General features: G+C 36.4%; 1 protein-coding gene across 1 annotated transcript; it reads right to left on the reverse strand.

Annotated features, from left to right (window-relative positions):
• Positions 1-226: 226 nt before the first annotated feature.
• Positions 227-10958, reverse strand: LOC116308025 (PHD finger protein 12). Its single transcript, XM_031718374.2, has 16 exons — positions 10608-10958; positions 10314-10495; positions 9545-9620; positions 9183-9423; positions 8242-8314; positions 7902-7961; positions 7168-7300; positions 6775-6884; positions 6485-6548; positions 6169-6303; positions 4390-5419; positions 3725-3801; positions 3112-3193; positions 2479-2574; positions 1701-1783; positions 227-1151 (listed from the first exon to the last, which is right to left on the reverse strand). Exons 1-16 carry the CDS (start codon positions 10647-10649, stop codon positions 726-728), a joined length of 2910 nt encoding a protein of 969 aa, XP_031574234.2. The 5' UTR covers positions 10650-10958; the 3' UTR covers positions 227-725.
• Positions 10959-11667: the final 709 nt, after the last annotated feature.

Genomic DNA, 11667 nt, shown 5'->3' on the forward strand with positions numbered 1-11667 from the left:
GGCAAAAAGCATGGGCTATAGCCCATGGTTTTGACCTATTTTGGACCATTTTCACACCTTTTCAAACTATATGCATAATGTATGAAGAATGCAAAATAGGTCATTTTTGGGCAAAAAGCATGGGCTATAGCCATATCCACAGTTCCGTTGTATCGTTATGTTGTATATTTTACTCATGTATACATTTGATGGTTTTATCACTTTATAATTAATGACAACTAAAAAATAAGTAATCCTCTTGCTTTTATTTATCATATTATTTATTTTTACAGATGAAACACTGATATGTACTCCTTGATGAAGTCTATTAAGAGTATTTGAAACATCTCTCACTGACATACTCCAAGGTACATTCCAATAAATATCTAATAATACTGACAGCATTGTACAGGAAATAATTTACAAGAATATAATTGCTCATTGTTCAAATGAGACCAAATAAAATAGGGCATTTGCATGGTGGCGTCTAGTATTAGAGCTCCAATTGCCTTACTATTCTCATGAGGGATAAAAAAATTTGAATAAGAAAGAAAATCTGTAAAGCGTCTTGGAAGTGGGAGTCAAATGACACCATCATGCAAACGTCCTATTGGTAACACGATAATTCACAGATAATCGATGCATAAAATTTGGAACTTTAATATTACAAAAATAGTCGGACTGCTGGCAGTAAAAAATGCTGGCATTTAAATCACGCCAATGTTGAGGGTCAGTTGTTAATAGTACTAGCTTTGTATACTGGTGATGCTAGTCGAGTTAGCCTTAGTTGATGACGATGGTTTATTTGCATGATTTGTTATACTAAAAACAAATTGCTGACAACCAACTTTTATGTAGCTACCATGGTGAAGTAGCGCAGTGCCTTCCCAACCGGCTCCACTGCTACCAATTAAATTAGAACTGCTTGTTGTACAGTTGCATGTTTTGGAGATTTTTTGAACCCCGAAACCAACAGTTCGACGAGCCACCTTTGAAGTAATTCTGGATTCTGCTGATTTGATTAGTTTCGACTTGGCGACTTTGGTGGGATCAAGGTCTTTGGAGGAAGTAATGTTACGATTTGGTTTATCAGAAAAATCACAGGAATAGAGAACATTGTCGACGTATGTTCCATGTTCACTGTAGTTAATCAACTCATACTGATCAGAAGTCTATATGGAAGAAAGAAAGAAAAGGAATAATAAGAAAAAATAAGCAAAAATTCACATTAAAAAATTTTCCCACTCATTCACTGCCTACCACAAATTAAGCAATGGCAAAGGTCATCTTAGATGACACCCTAGCCTTTTTCTTATGTACATGTTTATTTTGAAGTGGGCCTTGTGCAGTTTTGCAGGTTTTGTAAATTATGCGTGTTTACTTGTCTAGAGTATAACTAGACGGTTTTATATGGTCTTCCGGGGAAAAAGTTGTTTTGCCCCCCCCCCTCCCCCACCCAGCCACCCCAATAAGCCTTTTCATAGTTTAAGAATCGATTCCACTGTGCATGCAATTTTATCCCGAATTTATCACCTTCTTTTGTCTAAACCTTCTTTTGTTCTTAATCAAACAAAAGAAGGTGAGAAATTTGGGATAAAATCACATGCGCAGTGGAATCGATTCTTAAACTATGAAAAGGCTTATTCCTTAGCCATGCTACCGGATTGATATATGACAAGCTGAATAAGGGAAATACTGACTTATTTCCTATCGACTCTTACCTCATCGTAGAAAATACAGCAGTGCTTTTCTGAGATGAAGTTACAATGACTGTAGTCTTGTAGGCAAACATCTGTGTCAACGCCTGAAGAAACAACACATTACATCTTATTAGGGACAAGGACAAACTGCAACCTGTTCGTTCAGTTGGTTTGGAACAGGTCTGGTGGGGTAGGTCATGGGTTTAAGCTCCTGCAAACTGACCAACACTCAAAAACATATATTTTTTTTAAATGTCTTAAAATATCGGAGTAGAAGGTGCTGTCTTTGCTCTAAAAATATGTGCAAATGATTCGACCTTTGCCATGGCTCGGATGACCATGTAAAATGGTGATCCCATCACTTAGAGATGTTAAACATAGAGGGCCACAAGTTTATCAGTGCCTAGTTGGCAACTGTTCATGTCATCCTCTCTAAACAAAGATGATTCTTATTAATATTATTAATAATTATTATTATCATTATCATTGGCTCAGGAAGTACCCCATGGCACTAATGGATCCCTTGGAATGCTTGATACTGGTTGATTACTTCTATACAGAATTATGCTGTATAGCACACCATTAAGGATAAGGTGCATTCGTTAAAACTATTATTTGTCATTTATTCTTGGAGATATTTGAGTACAAAATCCAGGAATAGACCCTCCCAGAGGTGGTAGTTACCAGGTTACTACAATCACCCTCCCCTTCCTCAGGCTAAATTTTGCCTGTCAAAGCTCATCCCTAAATGTTACTATGATGCTACCCTATTGTATCAAACATTACTAAGACCACCTACTTCTTCCAAGTGAAAGGCATTTATGGAGCATAGACATCGGAGGTCCAGCTCCTGTGAGGGGGCACAATACTGCTATTGATCTACCTGACGGGACAGCTGGAAGTAGACAACAGAATGTATGAACATTTGACAAGTCAACAAATCATGATCTCCACTCCCATTAGTTACCCTCATATCCCAGAAGCTTAGCGAATAGACCTAATCCACTGTTTTCCCATTTCAGACCATGCGTCATTCCCTAGAGTATCATTACTTCGTTTAACGGTTGTGCATGAGAAGACTCATGAATATGGATACAACTCAAACAAAGAGTATCATTCTCTAACAGAGTGTCAAGTGGTCTGAAACGGACAAAATATTATGCCCAAATCTCAAATAAAACTCTAATCCTCCAAAATTGATTATAAACTGTCCTGTAAATATCATCAAAAATTAAATGCCACATAATCCTTATATAGTACTCTTCAAACCAGATACTGTGTATACTGAGAAACTGCTGCAAGGGTGATTGGTTCGATCACTATTGTCTGAGTCAGAACCACCAATTGCTTATGCAGCAAATGATGGAACAGATTACTGCTACTACTATGACGTCAAGATAACATTAGAGACATGCAAGTCAAACACATTTACCTGTATGGTTGGGTGAGACTACTGAATCTTTTAGTCCATTGAAGGTGATTTTCCTGGATGTTACTGGACTTGGTGGTACAGGCTAGCAACACAGTTAACAATTTTGTAAATTATTCCCTGTGTGGGTGGTGGGGGGGGGGGGGGGGGGGAGGAGGGAGGGAGGGGTGAATTAAGAATCCTTGAAATTTTGTATGGTGGAGATTGGATCTATCTTTGTCCCTGGTAAATTCAACTCTTTAAACCAAGACCAATACAATAAATAATCTGGTTCTCTAAGTCTGTGCATGTTTTAGATGGGGCATGGGGCTATCACCCATCCTTGTAAAAAAAACTGTAGATTAGGGAATAGAGCTTTTGTACCATCATGTGATGGCAGCCATGTAAGATTGCAGGAACAATACAATCGTTTTACATGAGAAAGAACTTAATTCCCGAGAGCAAAAGGATTTTATTGTTCTGCCATCTAACCACAGGCAGTCCAAGCTGTATTTTGAGCGAAGACACGTGATGGTGCAAATCCTCTATATAATGTTCTTAGGCAATGAAAGGCAAGAATTTTATTAAATCATGACATCATAGACTTCCAAAGCAACTTTATCATAAAATACTGTACCTTGGCCTGTGCAAGTAGCTGTTGTAGTCTTTGAAATGCAAGCACTTGTATTAATCTTGAGTCTAGTTTACCTAGTTCTGATATCACAAATAGATAAAAATATACGTTAGTCAAAATAAACCATGAACTCAATGTACTTGCTGTGAAGTCTTTTATGGTGGCAAGCTTAGACTGCAAAAAATATTGATGGTTTTATGATTTAATCTAGTTCGTAATCTATTATGATCTTCTAATCCAATCACATACAAAATGAAATCAAGTCTAGGTTCTTCCTTACAATAATTCAGTTATACTCAAAAGCATATAGGTACATGTTTATACAGGGCTCGAAATAGAAAACTTTTTTAGTCTGCCATAGTAAAGGAGCATAGTAAAAGGATTTCATTTCAGTAAAATTTTGCATGCCATTTTATTATTTATTTGACAATGCATCCTTATTTTTGCCTGGCAAACCTGAAATTTGTCTTGTCATTTGGCCATTGGCAGGCCGCTATTTTGAGCCCTGTTATAAGTGCAAATAAAAGTCCTGTATCAGCATTGTGGTGGTATAAAATTGTGGTGTTGAATTTGGAGATGGAAGTAATAATGGATGAAATTTTTCATCTTGTCTTCAAATTCCATCTCTAAATAAGGTAAATGCTTACTAGAACGATATTATAACTCACCGTTAAAGGCATCCACACCTGTTGCCGCACAGATGCTATTAATAGCATTGGCAGTGGCCAGTGGTGTCACTCCTGCTCCTTGAGCTCCTCGCACAGGACTTGACAACACCGTAGAACTTGTAGAGCTAGATGGTGCCGAAGTTGTGGTTGTCGTACAAACACTACTAGGTAATGTAAGAACTGAAGCTGAAGGAATTTGTCCAGCCGTAGTACTTGATGCCAGTCCTATAGTCTTTAATATGCTTCCAGTGCCGTTGCTAAGAACTATTAGTTTTGTTGGAGTATTAGTGTTGAGTTTTCCACTACTTGATGTGGGTAAAGCACTGACGATAGCTGATCCCGGGGCAGTTGCAGCCTTTGTACTAGCATTACCAGCTAATGACGTTGAAACAGGAGACACCCCTGCTACTGGCTTGACTATTCCTACCGTAGACTTTGGTTTTGAATTATTTAATTGAGTCAGGTCATTAATAAGTTTAATTGTATCTATTTGATTTTTATTGGCTTCAACATGATTGACATCCATAGGTTCGTGTTTAAGGGTTATGGTATTGGTATTACTCAAAGCACCAGAGGAGGCCATGGCTGCAATCTGAGAGCTCAGAGAAGATGGTGTGATGCCTTTGGCTGTATTCAAGGGTCCATTCATCTGTGCTTGTAGTTTCGAAGGAGAAGCATAAAGTATAGTTACAGGTTTTGTTACAGTCTTTCCACCACTTGATGTTGTTATTGTTGTGGTAACAACCCTGCTAATGCAAGCATTTGCAACATTACTAGTCGCTGAACTATGTGCTCCAATCTCATTCTTGACTCCATTAAAGACATCCTTTGACAGGTTACTGAGACTAGCTGCAAGAGCATTGACGGCACTTGCTGAGGGTAGGTTTGTAACATTAGAAGGTTCTGATTTAATTCCTGGGGATGCTTCTGATGTGTTTGGTAAGCAGCCTGGAACAAGCAGCTTGTTGGACTGTGTGTTGACAAGATGCTTTGCAATATCACACTGGAGATTCACTACACACTTCAACCACTGAAAGGGAAAACAAAGATATTAACTTTTACAATACTAACTACATTTGCTCTTAATCATAGTATAGTATCCAGTTGATTTGAAATAGTGACATAGAAATGACGTCACTGCAAAACTGAGGTGTCATGAAGCCTGCTAAAAATTGACCATTGAAAAACAAAAACCTGCCCGCCACTGGAATTAAATATAAAACTCATGAATTATTGTGTCTGTCACTGTTATCAAGTGTGTATATGCAACCTTATATTTTCTCCTTTGGTGACCTGAAATTCTGTGATTTCAAGATGAAAAGTATTACTCTGTATCAAAAATTTTTTTGACTCTCATTGGCTAAAATTTTTTCTCAGATCAGCTGGTTACAGTGTAAGTATTGCTGGCTTTCACTTGACGTCATTTCCCGTCTCGTACGCAATGTTCATCAGCTGAATCGCAAGTTTTCAATAGACTTCTTTCTGGTTGACAGCGCATAGTGGTCAGTGTTTGACCACCATGTGAAGCAGATACCGTAATGAGATTCAAAAACTTTTATTAGCTGAGTGAAAGCCAGCAATAAGTTCACAAATAATGATTGAGAAGCATGCATGTACTGAAAAAATTGTTGGAATGAAATATAATTGTTTCAATTAAAAAAGGATGCTTTTTCATATCTTATGATGGATGTCAGCAATTATGGACTACATCATCATGAATTTTTAGCAATACAAGAACTACCCTTTCTAATTCTACTTGGTTCAGCAGGTTTTTTTTACCTCTTCCTGTTCTTCTGTGGATGGCGTTGTCTGAGGGAGAGAATAAAGTGGTAAAGGTTCCTGCATTTTTCTGATGTGTTCTGGTAAGAGTAAGATTGGTGGTGACTTGTAATGATCTTTGATGGCTTGAGGAACCTGGCAAAACACAAAACTATACAAGGTCAACTTTGGTTCAACTTCAGTAGGATCCATTACACGTAAAACAAGAATTTGGGAAAAAAGGAGTTCCCTAGAACATATTTTATATGAATGTGTTCAATTACAATAATTTTTAATTTCTTAAAACTTCTAATATTTTATCTTTTCTATAACGTACCAAAGAAGCTCTTCTGCCAGAGGGCAAGTGTGCTTTTCTCTTGAAACCTGGATGGTTCTGAAGCCTGTGAAAAAATGATATGATTAAAAACATTTTGATCAATATTCCATGATTGAATTGGAATTTAGAAGTTGAACCACAGGACAAAATCAAAGAGAATATCTAACCCTGTATAACAAAGAGTCTGCAAATTGCACCCGCAACACACTGGTGACAGGTGAACATTCTTGCTGCTATGCTAACTATGCTTTCCTATAATGGATTTAAAACTCAAGGGTAGCATAAAGTACCTGTGTGCTTTCCTCAGGAAATTCATCTTCACTGTATGCTGAGAAATATTGTTTTGTAGATCATTGTAAGCCTGACAACGCTTGGTAAAACGAGGATCTCTCAGACCAGGCTAAACCAGAGGAGAAACCATTTCATCAAATTAACATTCATTCATCCAATACAGCATACACATTTTCTTGCTAAGTGAAGTTGGAATGTTAGTCTATCACAGTTCAACTTCTACCATTTCCTGATACATGGGTGGAAATGCATCAAAAGAAGTGCTTGTTCCAAAAGAACACCATGGAAGCACATTGTAGATAAGCAAGGTCTTGAAGCTTTCACATCCAAGCATGATATTCCTCTGTGCAGTTATGGTAGTAAATACACACTAGAGAACACCATTATCCTACCTGTTTATGCTCAGCATGGTTTGGACACATCCACATTCCTGCAGGTTTGGTCGTAAGAGGAGGGTTAACGCAGTCCATGTGGAAAGCAAGTGGACAGAAGTCGCAGTGAACGAGGTCACTAAACAGTGCTGACCTGAAAGAAAGATGTATATTTATATGATTTATTCACAAATTCTATTATGTTCTATAATTATTTGAGGGCCAAAAACGCATTAAAAAACCACAGTAAACAATGACCACAACCATAAATTATACATAACCTAGGTTTAATGAGCAAAACATAAACAACAAAAATAATTGAACCAAGTTACATATCAGCTAGTTTGAGAATTTATCTCCCTGTCCTATGGTTCTCTTCTTTTTATAAAAATGTAGGTACAATTTTTAGAATTTGATGGGAACAAACGCATTAAAAGATAATGGTAAATTAACACAAAAATCAACTTAAATCCTAATTGGACCTATTGGCTGCTTTATCAATAGGGTTACAAAAGCTGTTAGGCATTAAGCCATCCATCCATGAGTGGTTAACACATTAGATGAGACACAAAGATATTTCATAATCTAGGTTCAATGAGCAAAGCCTCAACAAAAGAGACTATTTAACTACCCACATGAGCAAGTTTAAAAGCTTATCCCCCTGTCATACTGTTCTGTCCACTTCATAGACATCTAAGTACAGACTAGTTGAAAATTATGTATATTCTAAATAAATGACTAGGCTCAGTACACACCTGCTGCATGAGAAACAAAGTCTGTCTGGAGGCAGACCAGGCTCCTCGTCATCAATATAACTACAATAAAAACCAACAAGTTCAATAATTTAGTACTAATATTACAACAGAATAAAAATATTTTTGTATTATCTAGTTGAATGAAACAAAAATCCTGGAGGCAAGCTTTGAAAATAAAATTAATAAACTCACTAAGGATTTAGAGTGTTTCAGTGACTGTATGTTCAGTCACTGTATCAAGGGTTTTAAGGTTGAGAGTAGATAGAAAATATATATAAAAATAATAAAATAATAAACAAAGTAAACAAAATAAAATAAAATAAAAAAATTTTTTTTTTACCTTGGTGCCGGGCGTTTCCCATTCTTTGGCAGAGGCCCTCTATCATCACAGCTACCCTGTCTTTTCCTGTCACCTGATGGGACAAGATGATTGATAATATTTTTTATTATACATTTTACTCACTATCCTGCTTCTTAATGGACAAGAGTCTTCAGCCAATCCCTGATATCATGTGAACTTCACATGATAAATTTATTATCTGTAGGTTTTTCTGCAGATAGTACATTTTATCATGTAGAGTTCACTCAATGTCATGGCATAGATTTAAATACATTTGCTATTTTTTTGAAAGCACAATTAGGTCTTTATTATTAGTTTACAAAATGTATAATAAGACTAGCATTGCATTCAGTTTTTGCATGGTATCATAAATTAACAAGACCTCAGCTGTTTTATCCACCTCAGCCTACAGCTTCGATAGGTACTGTAACAAAGCCTTGATCTTGATAATTTACAATATCATGCTCATCCAATGATCGTTTAATATTCTTAAATTGCATGTAACGTCACTGCGGCCTCTCAGAGTGTTGGTGCAACTTAACAAAAAATTTCTTATTAGAATCCATTGTTAACGGCACCACAATGGCCATCATGCTTTATCTTTTAACTCCCTTGAGAGTGTTTGCAACACATCAATACGTGTAGAAAACCAAAGGACCACAAATGTGTTAAGAATAGATTACTACTGTTGCACTAATCAAGTGAGGTAGAGAAATACAGGTAGAGGAACATAGGTTATAAAAAGATGTTAATTTTTGCCTGATTTTTTATCTGCCGTATACTGTAGAATTGAGTTCTCATGACTAAGCAGTGGAAATGGTGTTAGTGTTTTTGGATACGAGATTGATGAGAAATCAGATTATTGCAAATGAGATTGAAATCCCATTGGGGATCCTGGTTTTCAGAAAGATGATGGTAAAAAAACTATTTTTCTAACCTACCTGGGAATACAGTATTGCATTTTAATTCAGGAGGAAGAGTAAAAGTCGTTGGGTTTTTCCCTGAGCTCATTTTCACTAGTGTTGAGAACAGCGACTCTGGTTTGGACATTTCTTTAGGCTTTGGTTCTGACACTACTTCTTTATCTTTGGGTTTTTCATCCTTCTTTTCATTCTCTTCTTTTTTCTCGTTTTCCTTTTCTTCACTTCCTTTTCCTCTTTCTTCCACATCTTTCATTTCCTCCTTTAAAGGAAATAAGAGAATATATTACCTTGTATATTTTTACAAAAGAATGTTTCTGATTGAATATGTGAAACCAGCAGGATCAAGGATGCTGTGTCAGCTACTTAAACAATGTACTCACATCCTTGTCTGTTAATCTACATTCAATACACAACCATTCGCCATCAGGAATATCATCTTCTTCTAATGGTGGATCACTGGCATAAAAAAAAATTGTGATTAGATGGTTGCTATTATTTCTAGACATAAAGCTAACAATATCTTCATACAAGGATTGATGGATGGGTGGACTGATGGAATGATGAGTGGTTGATAGAATCAGATAGATATATGATGGATAAATGAATATAGATAAATGAATAAAAGAACTGATGGTTAGTTGTGTGTGTGAACTTGTTTGACAGATGAGCACAGATTGCCACATGGATGGACACATTGAGTGAAATAAATAAGACAACATCAATAACAGAATGTATAAAGGATTTAAAAATCAGGGAATAAAGTACTTCTCTGCTACTGGTGGAAGACAAAATGCGAGGTACTGGTATCATGAATATAACCACCATTTAAACAAAAATATTTACTAAACATAATATTAAGCACAACAGGATTGAAATAAACCAGTAGCTAATAAGTTCTGGTGCTTAATACCGTGAAAATGTACACCATAAAGACGTTTTATTGTTTGGCTAATGCATAACACAATGGCTTACAAAGGGTCAAAGTAGCTCAGTACTTATTGGAGATTCTACACTAGCTAAGTCTACTTTATACAATCTTTTGTGATGGAAATGTTGAGGACTAAGCTAAGATGGATAATTAACTTGGCATTGCGTCTTAAGAGTCATAGAGAAAGCGGAAAAGAGAAAAGAGTTTTGTGATATTCTTACCAGCAGCTCAGATGAAAGGCGCACGGGCAGCGATCACAACACAACAGATCACCTCCTTCCCCACAACTATCGCAATTGTCGTGATTAACTGTACGTCCAACCTTTCTTGCTTCTTTGTCCGATTTTTTTGTCCTCTTCACAGGTATGGCCGACTGTGGAGGCTGTATTAGGGCTTGGATTTTCTTTGAGAAAAACAAGTAAATAAATTTGTAAATAAACGATAAATAATAATTGGCTTGTCAAAGTTTACGAGGATTTGGATGTGAAAATCAAGAAAAGACGAGCTATACTTACATCCATGAGGCTTCCTTCTGGATCCAAATGGTCGTAATCCATGACGGAGTGTTTTTTCTTCCTTTTCTTACTTTTAACGATTTATAAAAACGACAGAATTTCCTTTAAATTTTGTTTAAAGCGACCCTCACAACGAAAGATTGGGTGAAGATTTGCCCGCCTTCGTTGTTGGGTCAAACATGGAGCTCGTTTTCCAAGCTCAGAGAAGACAAAACGCAGGCAAATTTTACAGCCTGCTAGCCAAATCCCTTGTTATGGCTACTATCTATAAACTTCGTCGAAATATCCAAAAGATACCACAAAAACCTTTTTTAAAAACAAGATAAATAACGTAGAAAACCTTCTAAAACTGAGAAGATAATTAGTAAATTACATTTGCGCATGCGTCAATGCCGTACTTGACATGCGCTTGAAGTGTATTTTGAAGAAAACCGCAGGGCACAATGATCGCGTTGCCTTTTCTGAAAAGAGAAATTCCTTTTTAATCAGAACCTAAGCAGAAAAAATAATCGCTTTTTATCGAGCCTAATTCTTCTTTCTTTCTTACAATAGCATCCTCATTAGTAGAGAGATACATTTTTTTCTCTTTTTGGATTGCTATGATAGAATAAACAATAATTATTGAAAGCTTGACCTGGGAGAGAGAGACCAGAAATGAATATCACCATAGAAATTCTTATTTTAGTGTCGACTGTCAGAAATTTCCTTCGATCGATAAACGCTTTTGATTGGTCAGTGAAGTACAAAGGAAACATATGTATTAAACTATCAAGCTAGGGAGGGGAGGGAGGAAATTGCCTCGTTCATACAATCTATATGAAATTTCACAAATTTCTATTTATTTTATGCGCAAACTGTTGAACTTGATTATAGTCTTTTTTTATGGTTTTCCATCTTGCTTACATTCCTACATACATTACCTAAATTTCTTATTTCGTTTTTTAGCGGGGAAAAACGAAATAAATTTCATTCAACAACCAAGGAAATATAAATCATATAAACATTGTTGGAGTTTGTCAACAACATGAAAATTCCGTGTCAACAACGTCTCGAATTTGTC

Source organism: Actinia tenebrosa, unplaced genomic scaffold, assembly GCF_029948245.1.
Source record: "Actinia tenebrosa isolate PJP-AT-01 unplaced genomic scaffold, QUT_ActTen_1.0 PGA_scaffold1__47_contigs__length_23844297, whole genome shotgun sequence".
NCBI classification, from domain to species: Eukaryota; Metazoa; Cnidaria; class Anthozoa; order Actiniaria; family Actiniidae; genus Actinia; species Actinia tenebrosa.

What these genes read in the sequence shown, in the direction of transcription:
- LOC116308025 (XM_031718374.2), bottom strand. Translation starts at nt 10,649, where the DNA reads ATGGATTACGACCATTTGGATCCAGAAGGAAGCCTCATGGAT. An exon ending in CTTTGTTTCTCATGCAGCAG is followed by an intron (nt 7,301 to 7,901) that starts GTGTGTACTGAG and finishes TCTTTCTTTCAG; the next exon opens with GTCAGCACTGTTTAGTGACC. An exon ending in CCACAGAAGAACAGGAAGAG is followed by an intron (nt 5,420 to 6,168) that starts GTAAAAAAAACC and finishes TTTCCCTTTCAG; the next exon opens with TGGTTGAAGTGTGTAGTGAA.